This window comes from Heliconius melpomene, chromosome 4 (assembly GCF_056956725.1).
Source record: "Heliconius melpomene rosina isolate 202511_hmr_F chromosome 4, ASM5695672v1, whole genome shotgun sequence".
Taxonomy (NCBI): Eukaryota; Metazoa; Arthropoda; class Insecta; order Lepidoptera; family Nymphalidae; genus Heliconius; species Heliconius melpomene.
Window position 1 is genome coordinate 5,888,310 of NC_140392.1, and position 27,881 is coordinate 5,916,190.

Genomic DNA, 27,881 nt, shown 5'->3' on the forward strand with positions numbered 1-27,881 from the left:
TGCATGTATGTATGCATCTACACGCATGCGCGCATACACTTTTTATGACATTTTAGCGCCCCGCTTTATCCCGCACATAGTGTAGGCAGAGAGAACCTGGGAGTCTATTATTAAAACATTTCCGTTCCGTTAATTCTAGAGGCATAACGAAGTGGCGAAACTCATCGCCAAGATTTTCCCCGTTACTAGAGCGAGGAAATGAAAGTATTAATTAAATATTGCCTTTTTTTGAGTGGGAATCGAACCGCCGTACGGTTGTGCCCCTGCGCTACGACTGGCCTCATATGTTATATATTACGGACGCTGATATACTATAAAATAAATCCATTCGTTAAATTTGAATAGGTTATGGGATTTGGGCTGCTGATTTATATATAGATATTATTATTTATTATACAATTAAATTATATTTAAATTGATTTTATATATGAAAACTTTTAGTTCCTAATAAAGATTTATTTTTATAATTTTGTTATGACTGTAACAAAATTATATTGCACTCTCAAAATTGTACTCTTCTTTTAATGTTACATAATATGAAGTTATTTTATTGTCGTTACACTTAGTCTTATTTAAATAAAAAAAAAAATTAAATTTATGCAACCCAACAACCACTCAACCTCCTGCCACTTTCACTCAAAAAAATTCATACATACCTACATAGCTTCACGCTTTATCCCTAGCGGGGTAGTTAGTATAAAGTAAAAAAAGTCAGTCAAAAAATTTCAATTAAAAAAAAACAACAACACTTATGTAAAATTTTGTTTAATAAAGAGTAACATGTAAATAAAATATATAAAAATGGTAATACAGAGGCGACTTAAAATAAATTAGTAGTATGAGATTGCACACTTGAGATAATTTTTCAATCCTTCGCAGTAGCCATTACAAAATGCATATAATATTTGTTAGTCTTTAATAGCTACCTATCGTAATGAAGATCAATGTTTTTTTAGTTTTACGCTGTATCCCGCATATAGCAGGATAGACAGAGGGAACCTAGTGGGTTCGATTCCCACTTCGTGGAAAGAATTATATATTTTTATTTCACCACTCACTTAATATTGAGTTCCTTCCGCCTATCCTGATATGCGAGAAAAGCCTAAAACTGAGAAAAAAATAATAAGTTATAGTTTATTTGTAAAGCGTGCAAACCGCACTATAAATATTGGCACACAAAAGCGCATTGATTTATGAAAATATCGAAATTATTGAGTTATAATTTTTATGATTAATAGTCATCCATCCACAAATATCTGAAAGTATTTGAACAAAATTCCTCATATCGATAATTTGTTACTTAAAGTGATGGGACCATTTTTTATTCTGATTAAAGAAATTATTTTTTTTATATTTAAATCCAACTTTCGTGGATATTTATTGGTAGAAACTGATTTAATTACTTACTATAATTTGGGATATATTTTAAGGCATTCGCCTCTACAATGTTTAATGTAAGATATTAGTAGTTGTATATGTTTGACAATAAAAAATATTAAACTTTAACAGGTCAGGTAAAATATTTAATTAAAACCAAAATTTTAAACTGTAGTGCATTAAAAAAAATATATATATATTAAGTTTATGAATATATTTGGTGTTAGTGTGAATACCTAAAATAAAATGTTAGTAACATAAAACAAACGGACAAATGCTACCTTTACCGAATATAATGTGCTATAAACATTTAATGTATAAAATTCAAGAAATACTAGTTAAAAAATTGTAAATAGTCTTAAACTATGTATATTATATTTCATAATAAATCAGCGAGTAGGTAATCTAAATTTATATTGTCTTTTTACTGTATTCCGCACATGTTAAGTCCTTTTCATTGCGTGTGTTTCATTCAATCAAAATGAACCCACAGCCGATGGCGTTTGCAGTCATACAACCTGCTGCTGTTCAAGATGGCCTAATTTTCACATCAAATCTCGTATAGTATTGTAGACGCTAATTACTATTTATATAGATATAAAACAATGTATAAAGCTCATATATTCAAGGCCGGTTTTTTAGAGATAAATGCAATTCATTACATGAATGAAAAAAAAATACATTGCTTCTTAAAGAAATCCTTTTGATATAGTAAATTTCGTATATTACTCGATACATATTATTTCGTTATTGTTTTATAGTGACAAAATTATTAATTTTATTTTCATTAACATTTATTAATATAAACAATAAAGAAAAAATTAAATCATTTTTATATACTATGTAATATAATTTGAATTTAATTCAACATGCGCAAAGTTCTATCATTTTCTAAAGAAACAATATCCGAGAAAGGCAATATAAATTAGTACAGTAGAGTACGGCGACGAGTGATGCCTGTCTTGAAGTTATGCTTTCCGGACTTGTTTATTGGACGTTGTTCACTCGGAAGAAAAAAAAATAAAAGTAAGAAAAATCCTAAAACCAAATAGGATAATTTTCTGACAATGTAAAAATCGTAAAATGTTATATAAAATGTAAAAATAAAACCACGAATAAAAATAACAAGAGATTAAATGTTTAAATTAATATCAATCATGCTTAAATATATAGAAAACGCTTAAATATTTGAAACGAGTTACAATTGTGCGATTTGAACCATAAATCTCTAAATATATAGCAATAGCTAGCTCCGAATATCTAGCAATTTAAACAGTAATTATTGCACTATTTATCGTCTGTTCTTAAAACTTGACTTTACAATTTAATATCGACATACATTTATAAGCATATTTGTTTTATTCTTTGTTACAATTGTGTGTATGTTCGTCACGTTAAACTTCCTAAACAGTTTTATCGTTTTGGATGAAATTTTGTGTGTATATTTCATTAGATTCTTGGATATTTTGAAAATCCCCAATGGATTGCCAGAAACTGGCTTTGTAATCTTTTCTTATAATACATCTTGATCTTGTCTTAAATGGAATTTTTTTGTGTAACCATTTATTGTGGCAAAGGTGGAGGCTGCACAGCGTAAGTCGGATAGTACGGCGCGAAACGCGGCGGTCCGGCGATCGCCATGTTGTTGCTTTCCCCACGATCTTGTATGGATCGTGCTGAATATGGAGATTCTTTGTACACTGGTTGGGCTGTTGAAAATAAATGATATTTATATAGCTATTAATTAAATTCAACTTGCAATGTCTCAAAGTGGAGAAAGGTACGTTACTTTCCACTTTTTGTCCGCATTCAAGACATTACATATCAAGTGGAGAAACTCAACGCCGTAAAATGTCATACCAGAGCGAGTATATGAAAAGAATTCATTGCATTTGCTATCAGACGCTGTCACACTGCGCCTCTGTGGCTTTTAATTACTGGTGTTAATAAAATTCAAATAAAATTACTTACTAAGGGTGGGATAAAGTGATTGGTACGGCGGGGGCTGCGCAGGCGCACCGGGCATCACCCACCCACCAGGGGTGTCACCTCCCATCTGTAAAATGCAATATATATATAAGTGATACAAAACGCAACGCCATTCATATGCAGGTTCAATTTCCATAAGGAGATTCCTTTTTTCTTACTGCGTAATAAACACTGTCTTACGTTGATACGTATTTGTAATTTTTTATAAGTGCATAATATTATGTATAACTTATGCAAAAAATGCACTTTTCTTCATACATTCGACTATTCGGATTTTAGGTTACCCGAACGCCTAACATACACAAATTATGCTGGATAAGCGCGTTTCTACTGTACTTACAACCCCTGGTTGTGCTGGTTCTCCCGGTGCAACTGGTAGCACAGCAGGTTGACTGGGCGAGGGTAGTTCGCTGGGTGGGGCCGAGGGTGCGTTGCCCAGACCCACTAACGGCACCGTACCTATAGTTATGTATTTACGATCCTTCATGTTTATGTGCATGCCTGATACTACACATTCCACCTGAAATTGTATTAAATATTGAATCAATTTTTTTTTCTATCCAGCACATAGAAGGATAGAAAGGTGAAGAACCTAGTGTTAAGACACTCCTCTCACACTTTCCGTCAAATTTCGGAGGCATTGCCTGTGTGAGTGTCGGAACTCAACACCGCGATTTGTCGCGTTAGCAGAGCGAGGAAAAAAAATAAAAAATTTTATTTGCTCGAGTGGAAACCAAACCCACAATCTGTTTATTAATAATTACGACATCTTATCATATAATTATAAGATAAACCATTCATACAGGTTCAATTATTAAGTATGCATTGAATTTCCTGTTTTCCATACCAAAGGGAAATTACATGATTATAACTAAATATTTCTAATAGAATGTTTTTTGTAAATATAAGATAAATGGATAGCTACAAAAGCGTAAATGTAGTTTAATATCATAGTACATGTAGCTCTTTATATAGATAAAGAGCTAATTCTGTACAATATAACAAAAAATGTCTCACAGAAATTAAAAATCTGCTAACATAAAAAATATAAAATATATATATTAATATTAAAAAACATATAAATAATAATGTTGATTACATTTAAAGATGTACTCGTATATTGAAGCTTACTTTTAAATCATAATCCAAATCTATAATGTTACAATTAACAAGATTCGATGGAGGTATGGGCGGTACCTCCATACTCAAATTCCAGTGTTTAGTTGTACCCGTTGGAGCTGGACCTTCTTGGACGGTTAAAATAACATCTTTGGTTTTCTTTGTCACTGATGATGGAGTTGTTGCTCTATATGTGACTACCTTGAAAGATATTTGAAATTATACATGACAGCCTTTGTGGCACAGTCATTTGGAATTAATTTCATTATCATTTCCTCTTTTTGAGTTTTTTTGAGTTTTAATAAGCAATGACTTGAAAACCTGGGGCAGGGAGTGTTTTAATCTAGGTTCTCTTAGCCTACCCTAATATGTATATATGTATAATAATACATCACATGATCGCTACTGTGTATTATAATGAAAAAAAAAACAATAATAAATAAATATTTTTTTCAATTGACTCAACTTGATTGAATAAAATGAAGTTCAAAAGCAAAGTGATTATTGATTATCATTGTTTCTGTATTTCGTTCATCATGACTGATTAAAATAAAGGTTTAAAATTAATTAGTATGCTATGACTTAAGTAGTTAAGTTTGGTAGAATGTTTTGGTCATGTCGTTCTCACCCATTAGGTTTTTCCAGCCTTCCTAATTCGCTCGTAGGCCTTATAACTCTTATTTGCGGATGCTTTAAAAATAAAAATATATATATTTATAATCAACATCATACATACCTTTCTCAGGAAAATCTTTACAAGATGCAACTGTACATTGCTCTTGTTTTCAATATCTATTGTAATAGGTATCACTTGACCAGGGCAATATCCTGAAACCGGAGCTCTCACATCTACACATAGAGGTGGGGATGCACAGCAAAAGCAACAAAAAGTTTTTTCCATTTGAAAATGTACTGGTTCCTAAAATAATTAATACCTAATATTAATTGTGGCTTATAATAGATAACAAGAATATCCTCTAAAAGTTAAAAAATGTATTTAAGGGGACTATGTCTATAATAAAACTCTGCTATCTATTTAGACTATCACTACAGATATTTAAATTAAATAAGAACAACAATAACAATTTAAGCCATTGTTCATTGTTTAAAGAATAAAAAAGTATAAAATTAGTATCAATTGAATCTCATGTGGAATAGCTACCAGTGTAATAATTAAATTGTAACATTAATATTGACTGAACAGAGCAAATAAATTATTCAAATAAAGTTCTTACTCTATAAGAAGGGTTTAAATTTAAATCCATTGCATTGATAACAGTAAAGGCCATTTTGGTTTCTTGATCAAACTTCCATGGACGGTCCAATGTGATTTTCACAGTATAGCGCACAAAGCCATATGGTCCTTCAAATGAAGAGGGCAATACTGGTGGTAAGGCACAAGTAAAGTTATATACCTGTTTCCCAGCAGGGATTTCTATTTCATTACCTAAAAAATATCATATCAATGTAAAAGAAGTTTGTCTTCAGGATATACTTTACAAATTTATAAAACTTAATTTATTCTATTTGTTTCACACTTTTTCTCATATTAAGGTTAGAGGGAACTCATTATAAAGAGCTCTACTCCCTGGTCTCCATTGCCCACCTAATTTAATAGGAGGTAAAATTAGTCTTAGTACTGAAAAAACAACTATCATATTCACAAATCAAACCATGTTTGTCTACTATACTTGTTATGCACCGAAAAAACAACATTTTAAATATGTTATGGATACAAATTCTCTTCTACCTGTATTACTTCCCAATAAATAATAGGTAATTTGAAAGTATTCTTCATTTCCCGTATGAATAGTATCAGTTGATTGAGTTTTTCCTTCTGCATCTTGTTCCTCTTTACTTTCACTCCACTCAGTGTGAGCCTCTCCTTTGAATTTTACGTGGATTCCTAAAACAAAAAATAAAATACTGTATCCTAAAGTGACGTAATTACAAACAAAAATGCTGTTAAGGATATGAAATAAGCAGACTATGACTCATAGAGTGTAATCATTATTTTTATGCAGTATGTTTTTCACTCACCTCTAACTTTTTTTGGGCTGTCAAATACATATTCTATTCTACCATTAATTGTTTGACCCGCATAATATGTATTAAATTGATTGTCTAAGTATATAGCGGCTTCCTTAATACCCATTCTGTGTTAAGTTTAAATTATTAATTAGGTAAGTAGTTAATAAATTAATTTATAATGTCTTATTTTGAAACGAGCACTGACACTAATTCACTTTTAAGGTATCGCTGCCGTAAAAGTTTTTCAGATTAAATCTCTGATCTCTGACACTGACATGTATATTCATATATTCTATGCACAGAATTACAGAAGTATAAATACTATAATATAGTTGATAATTGACAGATGTAAATTAGTGACATTACAGATACAAATTTTGAATAATCGGGACTGATCCATTACACGCATTAAAAGTGTAGTTACCATCTCAGTTGTCATTGTAATTTCATTGTTATAAAAAAATATAAGACAATTGTAATTTTATATATTGTTTTTGAGTGTCGTAAGAAATTTGAAATAGCTATCTGCTGCCAAAATCTACCTTGTTTAATCTGAAGGCAAATAATACGGTTCTTGGTTCTTTTATTATGGCTTCAAATAATACTATCAAGTATAAAGCACCCGCTAGATTCAAAGGGCGCAGGATCGGACGGAGTGGCGAGCATTGGGGGAGGCCTATCTCCAGCTGTGGAACTTAAAAGGCTGATGGATAAAGCAGTTGTATTATCTATCTGAAGTTTCAAGTCATTTTGACATTGACAGTTAATGCTATCTGAATGTCAATGTTCTTTAAATGACTGGCTTTTCAAATGATATTTTTTATTATTCAATTAAAAATATGTTGCATTCGTTCATATGATACATTCTTTTAACAATTTATATATTTGCATTTAATTTATCTATAACATGGAAGACGCTAAAAAGGGCTCCCAGTCCTTAAGTGTTGAAGAGCTAAAGACTAAAGGTAACGAGTGTGTAAAAGATGGAAAATACATTGAAGCCGTTTTACATTATACGCAAGCAATTAAAATGGATCCAAACAATTACGTTCTGTATAGCAATCGATCATATGCTTTTCTCAAATTAGATCAACATTATTTATCTTTGAATGATGCCAATGCAACTGTCAGGCTACAACCTCAATGGGCTAAGGTAAATATTACGTTATTTTTTATAAAATGACTTCTTAAATTTTCATCTCAAAAATTTTTCTTAAATAAGTAGTGCTTTCTTTCAAGCACACAAAACAAACTTCAGTATTTTTATTCTAATTTGAAATTACTTCATGAATAAGATAATGCAATTAATATTAAAAAAATGATAAATATATTAAACAATTTACTTTCGTTTTGGGAATACTGTGTGTATTTTGTTCTAATTTGAATTCCAAATTAAAATTAGGCATTTAACAATGTAAAAATTTATCAAAATATATAATTTTGTTATAATTAAAGTTAAATCCAATATTTAGGGTTATTTTAGACGTGCCGAAGTAGAAGCAGCTGGTGAACTTTATGATGAAGCTATTCTTTCTTATACAAGAGCTCTACAGCTTGAACCAGATAACCCTAAAATAATGGAGTCTATTAAAAATATAACAGACATTCAGAAAAAGAAATTGAAAGGTGTGAAAATAATTTAATTTTTCTTTTTCTTCATGTAATATATAAGAAATTACTAATTACTGCACACAGCTTTGTTTGCATGGACTCTATTATGACCCTTGCAACTTCCATTTACCACCCAATGTCAATGTAACTTTTAGCAGGTGACAAAAGAAAACTTAGTGTCAAGACCCTCTGTTCTTAATTTTTTCCCAAAATTTGTGATTTTGCCTATTGACCTACGGCCTAACAGCCTCAATTTTTAATTATTTTTATTTGTCAATGAAAACTGATGATCATGCTAAATAACTACTAAGGCAGCTCATGTCATATTCTATTAATGTAGCTTTCAGCTTCACACTGTATACAGCACAGCACGGGTAGGCACAAGGTACTTAGTGATAAGACACTTTGTTCCCCACTTTCCGCTGAATACTGGAGGCATTGTGTGTTATGTAGCAGAACTCAATTAGACACTACAGCAAAGAAATGGAAATCTAAATTTACATAAATATTTTAATCCTTGAGTGGAGATCGGACCCACAACCAGCCCTGTTTACAGTGATACTCTGCCCCATAATTGATCTAATAACAATTTTTTTTACAATTATATTCAATATAGACTCATATTTTCTAAAATACAGATTTATTTACTTTATTTATATTATTTATAATTTTAGGTAAACAAAATATTATATGGATTTGTACCTGTATTGGTTTTGTAATTGGAATAAGTATAGTTGTAATGGATTATACTATGACAGCAAATCCAACATTGGCAGTGAGTAATTATTACTATTATATATTAAAGTTTCATTAAAATTGACAGGTATTTTGATTGTACTATATAGCATATACTTGACCTTGATTCCTTCAAATATAATATTAATACTTTTATTTATTTAATTATGTTATGTATATTAAATATTATTTATTTTTCAGAACCCTCTTAGTATGGTAGCTTTTTCTATGGCTTTAGCCGGATTAGGTTGGGGTATAGGGAAATCTGCAACTTCAATAACTTCATGGAGTGCAGGAAAATCTCTTCAACCTCCACCCGATTTAGGTAAACAATAATATAATTTATAGAACTGAAGCCATTGGGCAGCACATCACCTAAACATAAATATGATGGATTGTGGATTCAATTCCCACTTGGGTGAACGAAATACTTATCATTTCCTCGCTCTGATAACAAAAGAGATGCGAGAGAGTGCTTTAACACTAGGTTCCCTTTGCCTTCCCTGCTAAATGCAGGATATAGCATGAAACTGAAAAAAAATAAATTTGTTTGTATAAAAAAATATGTGTATAGTTTGTCTACTCAACAATTTGGTTTCAGTTCAAAATGAAGAAAACGAAAAGGAGGCAAGTGCACCTGAAAGAAAAACTAAGTACAGTAAAGCTCAAGCAAGGCAAAGGTATAAACAGGGAAAACATTAGTCAACTTATTACTGCCCTATTGTGTAATTATACATACAAGTTATTATAATTTCATCATATTATCCATAAATATAATGGTGAAATAAAAAAATCGCACAGAGCTAAAATGTGGTAGAGACGTTGGGTATACATTAGAAAAAACTAAAGTAACCCCCTTCCACTTTTAGAATTACTACATCTCAGGAAAAAAGTATTCAGACAATTTTTCTTTTAAAAAACTTTCTTGATAAAAGTTACTGCAAAAGAACTCACAAGAGCGAATTCTTTTTACCATGAATAATTTTGCATTGATGAGGACTTTTGATATTTTTATTTGTAATCTTGTATCTAAGGTCTCTACCAAATTTTAGATCTGTCCCATTTTTTCTTAATTGAAATTGGAGCGGATTAATTTAAATAGAATTATATAATATATTAATTACGGTGTGGTTTAGGCTAAGTTATAAAACAATTTTAGTAGATTTTCTAAATGGATTTTTTCTGAAAATCTTGCCAAGCATAAAATTAAATATATACTTGTACTTATTCCATATTAATTGGCATACATTGTTTGTACCAAAAATGAATTAAGACTTGATTTGTTGATTCCATGTTATTATACAAGGCTATATTATAATTAAAAAAATCTACCCATTCATGTTTTTTATTATGCTTATAATAAAATTTAATCCTTTTTTTCAAAAAATTTTCTTTGTCTACAGTATGTCTTGTGTGGTATAAAGCATGAAACATTCTCGCTGAGTACTTAAAAGATAATCACAAAAATACATTTTAGAGGCCGCTGTGCTGCAGTGGTACAGCGTCTGACGTAAAGGCGATGTTTATAGGTTCAGTTTCCAATCGGGGAATCAATCATTTAATTTTTTTTATAAAATTACAATTTTTGCAATTGCATTGTCTCGAAGTTATGCGGAAAGTGGGAAATGAAGTGTCTTACCACTAGATTCCTTCTATCAGCCCTGCTATTTTCGGGAAACTTGTAAGTTAGAACAATAAATATACAAAAATATTTAGGGGAAATACTTTATTGATCCTAGTGTAAAATGTATTTCGAAAATTGCATCAATACAATATATTTTTTGAATATAATTCTTGGTCTCTTACCTTACATTAAAAATAAATTCAACATAGTGTGGAAAATAAAAACATATAATAATATGGTATTTATACAATCATTAATGACAAAATTTACAATACTTAAACAAGTCCATCACCAATCATTGATTTTGTTGTGCTTCTTATAATAAAATAATAAGGCAATTTATACAATTTGAAATATTCTACAAAATGGACATCAACTATCGTTAGACATTAGGTGCGAAAATCTACAAAAAAAAACAATGCGGGAAAATTATAATTTCATAGTTAACATTAATATTACATAGTAATATTATGTAGTTTTACATAAACATTAGTTAAAATAATTTTAATCTTAGGTTGTTGTGGCGCTGCGACAGTCTGTAAATGCAAGTCGTGTATTCAATTTCCACTCGAGGAAATGAATTATTTTCATTTCTTCGCTCTGGTAACAAGATAATAAATAAGGCTGTACGTGGAGAATGGAGAGTCTTAAGACTAGGTTCCCTCTGACTTCCCTTCTATTTTCGACAACAGCGTGAAGTTAAAAAAAAATTAATATGTAAGTAAGGTACCATTCTTTAGAATAGCACCCCAAAACAGTGGTAAAAACACAGTATTTTATTATATATATTTATATTTATTGTATTGTTCAGTTGCACTTTGGTGTTTAAAATTACCATATTTTTTTTTCAATGAGATATGTCAATCGCTATCTGATATAGCCTTCTTTCGACGTTTCGCCTGTTTCGGTTTAACAATTTCTTCCTCCTAAAAAAAATATAAAAATGTTTATTCATATTGAAGTGAAATGTTTTTTTTTATAAGAAATAAGTATTAAATAAGGCGATATTAATGATTTTTAAATATGAATCTAGCCAATAGTAGCATAGATGTCATCTGTGGTCACAGACTACTTTACTTGCAAAGTGTTTAAACTTTAAGCATTAGTTTCCCGAAAATGTACAATACCAAAATACACATAATTAATGCAGTTAAAGAGTTTAATTTTTTTTTTAATTGAAATGTATTGTCAATGCTATTAATTAGTCAAATCTATAGCAATATTTGAAAATTTAAAACCAAATAATAATATAAAGAATATAATAAAAAAATTACTTCACTATCTTCATTTGATGAATGTAAGTTAAGATTTATGTTCATTAAAGGGTTAGGACTCGTAACTAATTTTCTCGCTCTCCTTGTAATAGGCAGTTCATCCTCCCAAGCTAATAAAAAAAGATCACTATATTGTCTCTGAAATAAGAAAAATAATTGTGTAAATATTATAGCTAAATTACATAATACTAATAATTATTTAGGAAACATGTAAAAACCTGAACTTGAGATTTGAACTTTTGTATAGTTTGTATGATTTTTTTTATACATATTCCTAAATAAACATTTTTCTTTCGTAAGTGTGTTGTAACACTTTTAAAATGTAGAAAATACATAAGTAATACTAAATATTACATGTATCTAAATCTTTTTTGTAGCTTTACACTATATCCCGCAAGGTAGGGAGAGGGAACCTAAATTTAAGACATGTTCCGTTTCGTTTCCGTTCTTTGTGTCCAATTTTCGAGACCCGCCGCATTTTATCTTGTTACCAGAGCCGGGTAAAAAAAATTAATCCTCTTCGTGTGGAAATCGAATCCACAACCATGGGCATAGGAAGGGGGGAACCGGGTGGACCGTGACCACCCCAAAAATTTTACTAACAACATTTACACATAAATTAACATTTACACAAATATGTCTATTCAAAGCTAAGGTCCAGGGCACCCCAGAAATTAATTCTAGATACGCCGTCGCAATTACGGACAGACGCTGTATCACTGCGCCATTTTTAAATTATTATTCCATACTGAGAATAAAAAGATAAATCTTGGACGCTTTTCAAGAGGTACAGGTTAAAGTCCCGATAGGTAATAAAATGTCACCCTTTGTAAAATAGCTTAACCTATAGCTTCTCGTTGATTGTGATTGGATGTAAATAACAAAGGCATTGGCATACAAACCTTTAAACTATCACTACTATTTGACTGTGACTGCTGTAAGGCCTTCTGCATACATTCCATATTAAAAATTGACATATCATCTTGTTCAACACAACATACTCTTATTTGTTCTAAATGACCTAAAACCTTAAAGGAAAATTAAATATTAATGTGATTTAATTTAGGGCTAGTGTTTATAAACAACTCTCAACTCAGATATCTTAAGAGTGATGCCTTTTTAATTAATAAATTAGAATATTTGAGTGAAAATGGCATCTCCAGATGGATCTTAATAGTTGAGAGTGGTTTAAAAAAAGTCCGTAATAACTTACAATTGAGGTCATTGAAGTGCAGTGGGATAGCTTCTAAATGGAGACACGATGGTTGTTGGTTCTATTCACATTCGGAGGAACCATATTTAACTATTTAAAATTTTCTACTAAAAAACTAAAAGTGGGGAATTGTGTCTTAGTCCTCATAGGGAATAAAAAAATATTTCTATAACTGATTTAAAGAAATAAAATACTAACTAGTTCTGGCGATGGTGGCGCATTCGAAGGAATGTTATGTTTTCCAGGACGTTTTCTCTTGTTGGGGCTTGTGCCTGGGTACCTTGTGCTTAATAAAACAGCTAATAAATCTGCAACTTTGTCTTCATAATCCTGACACCAATACATAACAGTAGAAACAACAAAAGTATCTTCAGCATCAACTGTTCTGCAAAACATTTGTCTCAAAACATCGGCAGTAGGGCGCTCTTGTTTTAACATTAAAAGTACTGAAGTTAGAGCTTCAGCGTGATCTTTATATGATAACTTAGGAATTATTGGCAGTACATCCTCAACTGATATTTCATGTGCAGTCAAAAGTTGCCATAGACAATACTGCTCGAAGGTCTCCCAACTAAGACTAGTTGAGAGCATTGTCGTTATATCATCAGATTTAAACATCATTAAATTACCTTGTAATGTTAGACAAACAAGTTTTTGCAACTGTCCCGCATCTAACGTAGACACAATAATATGTAATAATCTTATATGGTTTTGGACTTGATCTTTAAACTCTCTATAAACATCTGGAACTAGCCACACCAGTACATTAGCATCTGATTCTTGGCATTTCTCAAAATCATCTGCTAAGCTCTCAGCTAACTTTAACTCTAAGTGACTACAATACTCTTTGTATATTTCAGCTTTAAATTTCACATTCCTTTTTTTCACGGGATCTCTTTCTCCGCGTCGCTCTCTTTCGAAGTTCACTTTTAAATAGAATAATAAACAGTAACCTACACTATTAAAAGAACTTTGAGAATAAATTTCTTTAAATGTGTCTAAAACTAATTTACGTTTCGCCTCCGTGACGTCTCCACCGCTGACAAGATAATTAAACATTGAAAATATTGGAGAATTTAGAGTGGCTTCCAATTCAGCCGGGGTTGGGCTGGGAGTAATTCGTAAGGGGGGTGCTTCTTGTAACGTAGCAGCAAACAAGTCAGCCAGTGCTATCGGTGTCGGCATAGGAGTAGTACAAGCGTTCAACAATGCAGTGGCAGCTGAGGATGATCTATCATCAAGTAATGTCTCAGCAAATGGTCGTAATATTGCAGGTAAGGCGGCCGCTAATTCAGGTCTTTCACGGGCGCGTACTTCTGACAATGGTAGATCATCATCGTCAGTATCCTCTGCAATAATTGGTAAAGGATCGTCTTCGTCATCTGAAAATGCTGGTTCATCAGGCCCACCTCTTGGCAAATCCTCGTTACCTTCGTCTCGTATTCCAGATACACCTTCTCCATTACCATTACTACAAAATTCTTTAAAAGTCTCCCTCACAGTTGTTCTTAGTTCCCTATCTAGTTTAGGTGAATCAAATAATGGTTGTAAATTAGATAACACCCTTTTCTCTATGATTTGTTGAAGGGAATTGAAGATACCTTGTTTCACTTTATCTGCAAATTGTGGATAGAAATTTGGAATGATTCTGCAAAGAAAATCCAATAAAGTGGCTGTGACAGCCGGATGTGATCTCATTGAATGATGCATCACAAGGATAGCAGGTTCAATATTCATAATATTGTCCTTTTCAGGGTCATAAAACAACCAATCATAAAATAATGCCAATTTAGCATTTGAAGCAGCTACATTGGATGTGCAAGTTGTCAAAAGCCATCCAATCACTGCCCATCTTGGAATTATATCAGAACATAGCAATTCATTTGTTGGATGTATAACACCTACTATAAAGCGAATCATATCACTTCTGAGAGATTGAGATTCAGGTGTAGCTAGGTATTGCCTCTGGAACCACTCTTGATATTTTTTATGATGACCAAACCTAACTTGCGAAGTAAGAAATACTAATTTTCTCTCCATGTCAGGTGTCAATCTTGACTGTAAATATCGTCTTGAAGTTCTAGTCTGAAGTAGTTGCATAACATTTATAAATGTAGGAGAAAGTGTCTTGGGATTTATTAATATATCTTGCCATAATTGATTGAATTCAGGAATGCGGGCAACATTTTGTAGAAGCCTCACTAAATCCCTCCCAAGGGTTAAAACTTCATTAAAATGTTCTCTTATAAGAGCAATAACAAAATTAACTTCTTTCTGTCTAAGGGTCATAAGTTGTGGTATGTTGTGATCTTCAATTAACCTTAAGTATGTATAAACTACCATACACACAAGCACAGGAAACTTGTCAAGCCACATTCTATTGTCAATATAAATATCTAAAAGAGATTCTACTAAGAAAATATTTTTTGGAGTGATATCTCCTCCTGACGCATAGCGCATTAAATTCCAACATACACTATCGACACCAGTCACTGCATTTCTTATCATTTCTTTAACTAGCCATAACAGCTGATTTCTTGTAGTATCATGAAATTTTAAATACCTTTCTAAAATCAAATTAGACAAATTGTTAAGTACACATGTTAAACCATCTCTTGTCACTAAAGTAAGGTCTCTGTAACATTTCGTGGCATTGTGAGGTTCAGTGAGGATAGACATGAGCATTCCAAGCGACACATCTTCATGATTTTTGCATACAGCATTGTTAAGCGCATCGTGGGCTTCTTTTTCACTGCAGTCCGCTACGAGAGATTGAAAAAAGTTGTATGCTCTTTCGTATCTCTGTAAACCAAAACAAAGTATATTAATTTAAAACTGTGAATTGAATTTTCGCGCCACAGACACCAGCGCCGCCATCGTCTTTTTAATAAAATATGAATTTACATGGCCGACAATATGATTCTTTGTTGGAAACTGGGAAAATGAATACACTACCTCTTCAATTTCATCTTTGTTTTCTATAGCGGTACACACAAAAAGCCGCGGTGAATTAACTTTTGTTTGTTCCATATCAGGTATTTTTTTAAACAGTTTTATTAAACAAAAATATAGCAGAGTTCGCCTGCATGGCTATCGTAGGCGAAAAATATACATAAGCAATACAATCACAGATAAAATAATGTATAAGGATATAGGCACATCGTATATGTGTGCGTGCGTGCAATGACTGTTCCGCCATGTTTTCTAGCAAACTGCAATAGGGATGTCTTATTAAATGATTAAAATGGTTATAATTTTATCGATATTTTGGGAAAAGTTGTTTTCATTGCTCCACCAAATAGCAAAAAATATAATAGTAATTTATTAATACTTAAAAGAAATGCAAATTTTCATTGGAGTTTCAGAGCTTAATATTCATAATAATAATTTTTATCATAAATATAATTATTTTCACAATAGAATATTACTGTGCGAATAAATAAAGAAGTAGGCTACTGTTATTTTCTTGGTATTCAATTTCTGTGAAGATTTAATTTTCGCAAACGAATAACAAGAACAAACAGTAACTTCAAATTATATTAGTGATAATTTTGATGCAGTTATGACCGTTACACTTATTCAAATGAAACATTGATACGTATTACTATTTTCAAATAATTATTAATTATTATCTCATATAATACGTAGTAATATCCATAGCAATAATATCCAATTATTCTGTATTTTAATATATAACTATATTACTTTAAAGTTTAAATTTTAAAATACAGATTATAGATCGAGGTGGATGGATATGAGTAAATGTATTCTGTGGATATGACGATAAAGTAAAAACAAAAGTTGATTTTGTTGTTGGTTGTTGGATCAAGTAAATGTGTTCTGTGTATACTATGCTAAGCGCCATTTTGTTTCAGAAATTGTAATTTGTAACTGTTTTGGCGCAAATTGCAGTTCTATTATTAACAATATTTGATAAATATTTATAGCTTCTTTAGTGAATTTTGCGTATACGGTAATATCTTATTTTATTTGTCGTTATCAAATACAATTTCACAAATCGGTGTCATAACTTGCCGGCAACGCGGGTATAATTAGAGATTACATCAAAACGAAGACTTTGTTTTTATTTAATTTCATCGATGTTTAAATTTTGCGCTTATTAACAGGTTAACTAAAATGGATAACCAGAGAGAGAAAGAAAGAGACCGTTCCAGAAGAGGAGATAGACCTTCAAGATTTTCTGATGCCACACGAGACAGATCTAATGATCGAGAAAGGTCCGACGGCAAACGTTTATTTGTTTCAAATATACCTTATGAATTCCGTTGGACTGAATTAAAAGATTTATTTAAAGAAAAGGTAATATAAGGATCTACAACTTTTTATTATTTTTTTAAAGTGATTGGTGTACAGTAAAAGTAAATTTGAATAAATTTTAGGTTGGGGATGTTGCTTTTGTAGAACTATATAATGATGAAAATGGTAAACCAAGAGGTTGTGGTGTGGTGGAATTTACAAATTCGGAGGCCATGAAAAAAGCTCTTTTTGTTATGCACAGATATGAACTAAATGGGAGGAAACTTGTGTTAAAAGAGGAAACAGGTAAAAAATATTTAATTTTATTTGTATGATTTTATTGTATGATTTATATAATATTTTCCTTATCAAAAAAATTCAAGCAGCATTGTGTTGTATTAATAAATGAGCAAAACAATGTAAAATGATGAAATTTATAATTTTTATACATAAAGGTAATGAAAGAAACAGACTTAATACTTCAAGGTCAGGAGGTGGTGGAAATGGCAGAAATATGAGAGAGGATAAAGATGGGTATGTACTTAGTGTTTGAATGTTTGATTTTATTAGATAGAACAGGATGCAGGATATCAAAAGATATTACTGAATTGTTAATGCAATGATTGTGGATTCGATCCCTACTCTTATAATTTTTGGCAATACATTTTTTAACTGAAATGAAACATATTGTGTGTCAATAGTAAATTTGTATAAATAGTATCATTTCACAGGCTTTGATACAAATATGAAATTGTAGAACATTAAATGAGAAACAAATTAATATATATTATTGTTGTATAAACTTATTAGCACCTTTTGATGTGTACTTAGTCCTTATTGACATGGTTTTTTTTAATATGTTAAGATGGGGAGTGAATAAACCAAGAGAACCAGAGAATTTTAATACTTATGGACTGAGCTTACAATTTTTGGAGTCTATAAATGTGCAGCCACCTTTAGTGAAGAAAGTATTTGTAGCTAATGTAAGATATTTTTTAAATTATCTTTTTAAAGGCGGGCTGCTAGTTATATTATAAGAATTTACAATAAAATGTCTCATATTATAAGAATTTATAATATAACTAACCCACCTTGCCAACTTAAATTATACAATTATTTAATATGATCTTAATTAATTTTAATTTAAACCCTGAGCTTGAGACATTTTATTTGTTTTACTTGGAAAAATTGTTGTATTTAATATAATAGGAATATTGTATTGGATTATATGTTACATCTATCTTTAGGTAAATGTTGTTATTCCCGCATAAATCTCAATTCACCCATTTCTTTTCATACTATAATATTTTGTGACTTTTCTTCTTTAATTTTATATAATTGTAATTATATTTTTCTCTCTTGACACATTTTAGCTTGACTACAAAGCAGACCATCCCAAAATAAAGGAGGTGTTTAAAATGGCGGGTAAAGTTCGTAATATTGATTTAGCTGTTGACAAAGATGGAAATAGTCGAGGCTTTGCAGTAATTGAATATGATCACCCTGTTGAAGCTGTGCAGGTAAATATATGTTTTATACCTCATGAAAATATTATTTTATTGCTAAAACTCTTTACACATGATTATAATTTATTGATATTGATTATGATTGATTGAATTTATTGATATTGATTATAATTAAATTTTTGCATGCATTGCAATTTTATCATATTTTTATATAAATAAGAGTCATGGTGCAGTAGGACAGTGTCAAAATAATATATTTTTATAAAGTTAATAAAAATAATGTTTTTAAAAAAACATTTTTTTTTTGTTTTTAAATAATATTAACCTATATATTTTTATATTCCAGGCAATATCAATGTTTGATAAACAAATGCTGTATGACAGAAGAATGACGGTCCGCATGGACAGAGGTGTATCAGACAAATCTGAAGTAAGGTTACCTGAAGGTCTCAAAAGTATTGGCATTGGCTTAGGGCCAAACGGCGTACCCTTAAGAGATGTAGCTAGAAATTTACCACAAAATTCTGCACCAAATAATTTAAATATAGCGAACAATGGTAATACACTTGGAGCTGGAGTGTTGGGTGCAGTGCCCACTGGCGGTGTTGGGTTAAATGGTCTTGGTACTAGTCTATCGGCTAATACATTAGGAACAAATGCAGCGTTGAGTGGAAGCTTAGGCTTACAGGTATAATATTGTTTTGTATTTGTAATGTGTATTTTTGTTTTAGGCTATATCTCTATTATGTTAATTAAAATGATATTTTGTAACATTCAAATTTATTAGTATTTTTTGAAATTTGTATTTTTAACTTTACATTAATATTAATTGAAATTAAGAATCTTATTGTGATTTGTTCGAAAAGTTTTTAAATAGGCTGGTTGCAGGATTAATTCTTACTTATATATAAATTTGGCTTGAACTGTCTTAACACTGTGTTCCCCCTGCCTACTTACTTACTTACTAACTAGCAGCGAAATGTATTTTATATTTAAAATATTATTTCAGGCTTTAGGACTAACAGGACTAGGAGCACTGCAAAACCAACTGTTACAACAAGGTTTAACGGCAAATGATTTAGCAACAGTTTTGACACAAGCTCAGGTGGCTAATGTAAATTCTAACAACCTTGGTCTAAGTACGGACTTAGGATCAAATGTCTTAGGCAATCCGGGCCTTGGTAATAATGTGATGGGACCAAATTCTACAATGAGCAGTGGACCGCATTCAGGTATTTAATTTTATATTCTTATTTTTTTTGTATGTAGCAGGGTTGGCAGAGGGGACGTAGTGTTAAGACACTCCATCAGAGTGAAGAAATGAAAATATCAAATATTTCAATTTCTCAATGGTGATTTGAAGTTATAACCCATCACAATCACACACTTTTACCTCTGCTTGGTTGCTCTGGTTGGTTAATCCTAAATTAGTTGTTATTTATTACAATTAAGAATTTATATGCTTTCATTTATTTTATATTATTTTATACAGTAAATAAAAACATATATTATAATGTTTTTTTTAGGAATATCAGTTGTAGTATTAAATAAAAAAAAATTACTTCATGCTTTATAGCAGGGTAGGTAGAGGGAACCTAGTATTAAAACACTCCATTTTCTGCTGAATTTTTGAAGAAAAGAAAATATTAATTAACAATAATTTATTCCCTCGAGTGGGGATTAAACCCATAACCGTCGCATTACAGTCACACCTTTATGCCCCTGCATCACGACGGCCTCAATTGTAGTGTTTTTAATATAATACTGAATTGTATCTAGTCAAGATCTTGCAGACTTAATAAATCTTAATATATGTAAATTTCAAGGTATTGTTAAAGTAATGACCAATAATTTCTATTATATAGAGTTGTTATGTAAAGATAAGCAATGTGATATTTTCTTACAAAAAGAGCTATGCTACATACATGCCAGTAGAAGACGTGACGTGGCCCTGAAGTTAGAATTTCTTAACTTTTGTGCATTGATCACTTGTGAAGAAAATAATGAATAGGAAGAAAAATCTTCAGATAAAATTTACAAAGCTTACAGCTAACTTCAGGGCGGCCACGAGTACGTACTACAAATAACTAAGTAGTTGTGTAAAGTGACAAACTACGCAGGTTCCAATCGTCAAATGGGTGGCGTGGCGGTCCCCGGGCAGGGCTACGGTCGGGAGTCCGCGCAGCAGGGTGGCCGCGAGAAGCAATCTGATATGGTCATCATAACTAATGTAAGTATGAAGGTTCAGAGTCATAGATACTGTGTGAAGTGTGACATTTCTATTCTACTTTTTGTCACTATATTTATTTAAAATATAATCAGTAACTATTATATAAATAATCCTAACAATGAAGATAAATTCTATTCAAAGAAAGCTGATACATCTAAGTTCATACAAAATACGAAGAATATATACTATTACAAACTATTTACAAACAACACGAAGAATCCCAAAAAAACCTGGAGTTTAGTCAATAAATTATGTAGTAATAAGACAAGTAAAAGTGGTGCTCCCTCGAAAATAATAGTAGAATCAAAAATAATTTCTGATACAAAAGGCATTTGTAACGTTTTTAACAAATATTTCGTAACAACTAGCAAAAAAATACCAACACAATATCACAATATTCTTCACTCAATTCATACAAACTATGAACACACCAATCATGAACTTCGATAAGGCCTGATAAGGAGTCTAGATTCGAATGTAAGTACTGGTATAGACAAAATTAGCACAAAAACATTAAAATGTTTGAGCAATATAATATGAAAAGGTCTGACACAGTGTTTTAACAATCTTATGTTTTTTGTAAACCAGTAACGACGGTTTTAGGTTCGATTCCTATTCGGTGGAAGGAATTATTTTCATTTCCTCGTGCAAAGAGTGAGCTAAGCGCGTTGTTTAGTTCCGACATAAAACGCGTTTCGAATATTGTGCGGTGTGGGTAATAAAGCGTCTTAATAATTGGTAGTCTCTATCGTCTCTGCTATATATAGCATAGTAAAACAAAAAAAATATAGAATAGGATGTAGCACATTTTCAATAATATTTATTTTCAGCTTCCCGCAACAGTAACGTGGCAATTGATACGTGAAAAGTTTAGTGAGTGTGGTGATGTGAAGTTTGCTGAAATGACTGCCCCAGATACTGCCATTGTTAGGTTCCACAAGGAATGGGACGCGGAGCGAGCAGTCAGTATCCTTTAAAAAGAAATAAGTTGTTGAAGATAAGTATTTTAAACAAAAATTATGATAAGATTATAATTGTGTATGTACATGAGTATGATTCTGTTCTATTACGACTTGTATGTACCACATAAAATTGTGTGTACAGTAGGAACTCTACAAACTAGATTAATTGTTCTGCTTAAAGCGTTATAAATTAATAATCAAAAGTATGAAGTAGTGGCGAAAAAATACTGGGATTAAATCATAAACAAAATGTATAAGTATGTTTGTATATTACACAGTTATGCTGGATAAAAAGTACATATGGTTTTTAAATTAAATGTCGATGGTATAATTTAGTGAAATGCACTAACATTAACTGTGAAGCCATTGTTAAAAAAAATCTAAAACTTAAAAAACCATTTTAATGATAGATTGAAATTTGTCTTATGTTGTTTGAAAAAGTCTGTTACATGATGTTTTCAGTGGGCATTGGAAAGTTAAATCAAAAAGCTGCATTCTATGGGATGTGTGAGGAAAAAAGTTAAAACATGGCTTTCATGGTTGTCACGTATTAGTAAAATAGGATCATCTGCAGATGGTTTTTCAAATGCTTTATAATGCTGTCTCTTCTTGATATTGGAATGTCTAGCCATAAAATTATAATACCAATCTATACCCGCCATTTTGGTATCTTTATTGAAATCATTTGCTATATTATTAGTAGCATTCACTTCATCATAAAGGGTCGCTCTGGTAATGCCATTCTTCTCTGCCGCCTGTCGATAAGGGGTCTTTTTATCTTTAATTTCTTCCACAGCGCTTTGTAAACTTTCAATAGTGTAAGCTGGTTCTTTTTTCTCAATATATTTTTGAGGCATCTGGAATAAAGAAATATTGCTATAGATTTTGATAAATAATGGGGTAATTACGGACGTCCGTATTTACCCCAAGCCATTTGTCTGCAATTGACCCAAACGAGTTTGAAAAGTACAACATCTAAATTTTTAGGGTAACAAAATTTATCAAAGTGGTGTTATTCACTCGTCATTACCATTGCAATCGCTAGAAAATATGAGTTTTTTTACTGACACTTAATCTTTTTTAATAACACTGAAAATAATAGACATCAAAAAATATATCAAAACCACAAGAAATGCAAAATTTCAATTATGTTGAAACAAACGTACAGTTGTCGGTCAAGAATGTTTGGTGGACACGGGCGGGACGCGGGCGGCATAGATAAAGTAGATACATGTTAGTCCGTATAGGGCCTCTTATTAAGACACTCCGTTCCCTACTTTACACCGAATTGGAGGCATTGCGTGTTGAGTGGCGAAACTCAACGCTGCGATTTAGCCTCGGCATCAGAGCGAAGAAATGAAAATATAAATTTAAATAAATATTTCCTTTCATCGAGTGGGGATCGAACCCACAACTAGTCGATTTTGCAGGACACTTTGTGCCCCTGCGCCTCCACTGGCCTAATGTGATAATATGTGAAACATATATTTTCCTTAACACTTTCTTCAGAAATGTTTGACAGGACACGAATTGACGGCAGGACCATTGACGTCCGCTTCTTCTGAGAATAGACACTAGGTAACTATTACACTAGAATTTTAATGTGTTCGGATTTAATTTCGTTTTTATATTATTAACAATTGTATGTATAAAAATGTATTTTTGTTGTTTTTATGATTTGCGGATTTGGTATGGAGTTGGCCGATGAAACGTTTTATTCGGATATAGTTTAACATGGCCCTCTTTTGTATATATCTATCATAATATTTTTCGTAAATTCTGTTTAGTTTCTTTTTAGAAATATTATATTTATTTTTATTAGAATAATGAATAGTGTTTTTATATTATCGTAGCCTGTTTAGGACACTGCGCTACGATACAAAGACACGAAAGCGCGCAGTGTCCTCAACATATGTAGTTCTGTTACAAGATGGTTAGGAAATGCTAGCATCCAATTTGAACGGTACGAAATGCAGATATCTTATGTCCATATTTCGTATTTCACACTCATCACTTCGTGATAAGTAATTATTTTTGTGGAATGATTTTCTAGGTATTATTCGGGACTCTCTTTTAGCGTCTCTCTTTTTTACTCTCATAGCGGATAAGATATCTTCTGATGTTTGTTATAGACGTAGATGTCTTGAAATAATCTCTTCTGTAAAAAGCATTTACTTAAGTGCTTCGAATTTTGTGTCCAAGTAGGATATAATAAATCTGGAATTTCCCAAGAGCGTTGGGTAAAATATAATGTTTTTGTGTTTTCAGGAATATGATATTGAAGTCGGTCTGTTGGTCACAAACTGGTTTCATCATCGTCTTACATACGTCGCTACGTGTTTTGGCCACTCTTTTAAGTCTTTGACCGAACTTATATTTAGATTAGATTAGTTTAAGTGTCCCCTCATTAACGAGATGTATTTAAGCGTAATGAAATAACATCTTTGTTGCGTCGAATTGGAGATCTTTTCCGAAACGTTTATATGAAGATTATGTTCGTAAAACTGATAATTTTAAGGGAGTTTTGTCTATTAGGTTATTTTATTGGGATCTATCAAAAAGTAATTAATTTTGATCATATCTTTCTCTGTTACTTCGATTGTAGACTTTGTAGTAGACGCTTTTAAATTGTCATTTTTTTGTGAAAAATATTCTATGAACTTCAATAAATGAATACAATTACATTGTTGCATTATTCGTCCTGTTTTATAGTCGATCATGTATGATGAATAGACATTACAGTAGTTTTCAGAATATCACAAGGAAACGCACGCCGAAAACGGAATTTGTTTTTGTCATTTTTTTGGACGTGTTTATTGCCAGAGAAATATATTTTTACGTCATAAATCTGAAGCTTTCAAATTATATTCTTGAATTGGACCTGGTATATGATGTTCAAAACCGAAACTCAATTTTCTTGTTTGTCCTTTAACTGATTTTATGACGTAAGATTTTCGGCTTTGCCACCAGGAAGACTCACAGCGTTGGTATTGGTACTTTATTTACTTCATTACTTTATTATTATTATCCTCTAACAATTATTCTTTGATATCGAAATGTCACATTGGGTTAAATGATTTATATGTATAATGGAAACGTATTGGGAGAATAAATTGTACAATTAAAAATTGGCTTGTTCTATCATTGAATCGTTAGATACGCTTTTGAGGGTTAACAAAATGGGCGCACATTAATTTAGGCATTATATATTATGACTTACGGCAATGTGATTGAATTGTGACGTTTTGCTACTAACAAAAATTCAGAGTAGCTTTTAGTATCTTTAAAATGTCTAATATGCTAAACGTATTTGAATGCAAGAGGACGCCTCGTTTAATACATTTTTATTGATATATGTTTTTATGGATGTAAAGACTCGATTTGGAGGAACTGAATTTAGAAAATATTTAGTTTTTGGTAATGGACCAAACATGCGACGTTGTCCATCTCAACATTTGAAGAAAGAATATCCTGAATGCGCTTCGTTTTCGCCCCTCCTTAGCAACTGTCGGTTTTAATGGTAAGTGTGTAAGTCATCGAATTTGGAGTTTTTGTTTGGTTGGGTATGCATGGATCTCTATTTTATTGTTTATTTTCTTGGATAAAATTTGGGCAGACTTTTTGTATTGAAAATGCAGCAAATTGATGGATTTACCGTTGGCGTACTTTAGTATGATATATCGGATTAGTTAGTTGGTCCGCGACAATATTGTATTCCTCTCGCCAATCTTGGATGATGATTTCTTAAACATATGAAATAAGTTTTTTTTTAACAAGACTACTAACTTTTGGTGTCGTTCATATTATAAACTTTAGTTTGAAATCGATACATTTATAAATTTGATGAAGAAATACTATTTTATTTGAACATGTGACAGGTTTCAGGTAAGCGAAAGCAAATTATAAAGGTTTTAAGGACATTAGTGATGGACAAAAAAAAAGGATTTATGAAAGAACATGCTTATAAGATCTTCCATGTCCCCGGAGTAGTATATGGTAAGTTCATAAATTTTTCATTATTCAAAAATAATATTATGTTAATGTTGTAAATAAGATTCTTATTTTCAAAAATAAATAATATTAGGACTTTAGATTCGTTACAGTTAAACATTATATTTGTTATTATTATTATTCTATTTAAAACTTTAGCCGCTTCTATCTATTTATATTTTTGTTACAATTAAATATTTTGCTTAAATTTAACTGTCGCTTCTTTAGGATAAGTGGTGTGTTTTGCAATATTTTATTTTCAAATTATCAATTTAAAATAAAATAACTTTCTAGGTGGTCTGTCGTGTCACATTATTTTAATGGATGAAGTCTTTCACTCAAAATAGTTTCGTCTTTATTTGGCCATAGAGAAGAAAATGAGGTAATATGCCATATGTTCTTAGATGTTTAAGAATAAAACAGGCCGTAGTAGCGCAGGAGTTCAAGAGTATGACTGTAACGCGACGGTTGTGGGTTCGATCCCCAATCGGAAGAATGAATTACTATTTATTAATATTTTATTTTTTTCGCTCTGGCACCAAGGCCCGCGTTAAGTTCCACATTGCCTTAAAAAAATCGGCAGAAGGTGGGGAACGGTGTCTTAACTCTAGACCCTTTTCTCTCGGTCTACTCTGCTGTAAGTGGGTGTAACCCACTGAAGCGTGAAGCGTGAAGCTGATTTTTATAAGAGAAAACATATAAAGCTCTAAAATATCGATGTTATATACAAAGCAAAGTTCATATTAAGACCTATATCAAATATTGAAATAAGATTACAACATTATATGGAGTGGTAAATTATATTATGAGAGAAATTATTACTACTTAGATGCTTTCAACGTGTTTACAAATAGAAATAGACAGCACTTAGCCTTCCTAAGTGTGTAAATGATACGTGTAATTTTACGCCATATCACTTCGTGTATTGACCACATTTAGTGTTTGTAATATGTAAATTAATGATCATATAGTATTTAGTTGACTATTAAATTATGTTTAATTTATCCATATAAATTTACAGGCAACCACCAATCGTATGACTAGAGACGATATATTGTGGGTTCGATTCCCGCTCGAGAACATGAAATGTTAAATATTTTAATTCGTTTTGATGTCGAGGCAAAGCGCGGTATTTCGCCACTCAACCCCATTAGGGTCCCTCTGCCTTCCCTGCTATGAGGGAGAGAATTTTATTTTACATATTGATATAGTGTACATATTATGTATGGAATTGTTTCCCATTGCAGGTGGAACTACTGCGTTATTTTTTACATGAAAATCGAACAATTTTCACTTCAAGTCTAATATTGGTTATCTTTATTTTTTGAACATTTGATTTGATTATCATATACACAGTGTCAGAACCACTTTGAATGAAATCACAGTTTTAACTACTCTATAAGAGCCTAATACAATTTGAAAAAAAAAAAAATCTCAAAAATGAAAATGCGAGTTTTTCAAACAAAATAAATAATAAAATTATCGTAAAATAAAACGCCATTTGTCAAGAACGGCGCACGCAGACATAAACCTATTAAAGGGAAACCGCCGCACATGTCTCATTCCGAAATCGAGTCGTAAGTATTTTTTGTAGTAGTATGTGTGACGTTATTGGTATCTATGCGTAACTGCTTCACACGAAATACAGGTATGGATCGGTCGGATCGGATCGGATGGATGGATATGGAAAAAATCTTACGTCTAAACTGTTGAGGTATCTTGATTAATTTTTTTAGGTATGGGTTTTAAATATTTTACTCTATATGCTGTTCCCGTAAAAGGAACGCTGACGCTTCCATTCTGTATAATGAAAGATACCACAAGAAATAAAATACATACATTTAGAAAAGATAATTTTAATAATTAGATACGTCTTACATAACATCGATTCATTTGTTATATTATTGGCCATTAAACCTGTTAGGCAACGTTAATTATTTTAAAAACAAAACTGACATTGAATAAAAATATAGGAAATAAATCTAGTAAATATAAATAAAAAT

The 27,881-nt window shown here is 31.4% G+C and overlaps 4 protein-coding genes across 5 annotated transcripts; 2 read left to right on the top strand and 2 right to left on the bottom strand.

Moving 5' to 3' along the window:
* Positions 1-749: 749 nt before the first annotated feature.
* Positions 750-6,820, bottom strand: LOC146539541 (arrestin domain-containing protein 17). Its single transcript, XM_085208397.1, has 8 exons — positions 6,526-6,820; positions 6,236-6,391; positions 5,721-5,932; positions 5,222-5,404; positions 4,498-4,686; positions 3,707-3,886; positions 3,349-3,433; positions 750-3,086 (listed from the first exon to the last, which is right to left on the bottom strand). The coding sequence occupies exons 1-8, from the start codon at positions 6,638-6,640 to the stop codon at positions 2,941-2,943; spliced, it is 1,266 nt and encodes a 421-aa protein (XP_085064523.1). The 5' UTR covers positions 6,641-6,820; the 3' UTR covers positions 750-2,940.
* Positions 6,821-7,278: 458 nt separating this feature from the next.
* LOC146539542 (uncharacterized) lies at positions 7,279-10,197 on the top strand. Its single transcript, XM_085208412.1, has 5 exons — positions 7,279-7,669; positions 7,989-8,142; positions 8,802-8,902; positions 9,064-9,187; positions 9,464-10,197. Exons 1-5 carry the CDS (start codon positions 7,424-7,426, stop codon positions 9,562-9,564), a joined length of 726 nt encoding a protein of 241 aa, XP_085064538.1. The 5' UTR covers positions 7,279-7,423; the 3' UTR covers positions 9,565-10,197.
* Positions 10,198-10,573: 376 nt separating this feature from the next.
* On the bottom strand, positions 10,574-16,130 carry IntS3 (integrator complex subunit 3). Its single transcript, XM_085208409.1, has 5 exons — positions 15,929-16,130; positions 13,172-15,775; positions 12,663-12,788; positions 11,761-11,898; positions 10,574-11,412 (listed from the first exon to the last, which is right to left on the bottom strand). The coding sequence occupies exons 1-5, from the start codon at positions 16,001-16,003 to the stop codon at positions 11,347-11,349; spliced, it is 3,009 nt and encodes a 1,002-aa protein (XP_085064535.1). The 5' UTR covers positions 16,004-16,130; the 3' UTR covers positions 10,574-11,346.
* A 646-nt stretch (positions 16,131-16,776) lies between these two features.
* rump (heterogeneous nuclear ribonucleoprotein rumpelstiltskin) lies at positions 16,777-27,880 on the top strand. 2 transcript variants are annotated; one of them, XR_014877978.1, is made up of 14 exons: positions 16,777-16,946; positions 17,101-17,293; positions 17,374-17,536; positions 17,686-17,764; positions 18,096-18,213; positions 18,604-18,750; positions 19,043-19,384; positions 19,706-19,928; positions 20,817-20,926; positions 21,757-21,892; positions 23,398-23,466; positions 25,767-25,884; positions 26,173-26,260; positions 27,126-27,880. XR_014877978.1 is itself a non-coding variant. In XM_085185205.1 (12 exons), the coding sequence occupies exons 2-11, from the start codon at positions 17,111-17,113 to the stop codon at positions 23,451-23,453; spliced, it is 1,557 nt and encodes a 518-aa protein (XP_085041331.1). In that variant the 5' UTR covers positions 16,777-16,946; positions 17,101-17,110; the 3' UTR covers positions 23,454-23,466; positions 24,157-24,570. The 2 variants fall into 2 exon arrangements, 1 of the variants encoding a protein (XP_085041331.1); XM_085185205.1 differs by lacking the exons at positions 25,767-25,884; positions 26,173-26,260; positions 27,126-27,880 and adding an exon at positions 24,157-24,570.
* The last annotated feature ends 1 nt before the right edge of the window (position 27,881 follows it).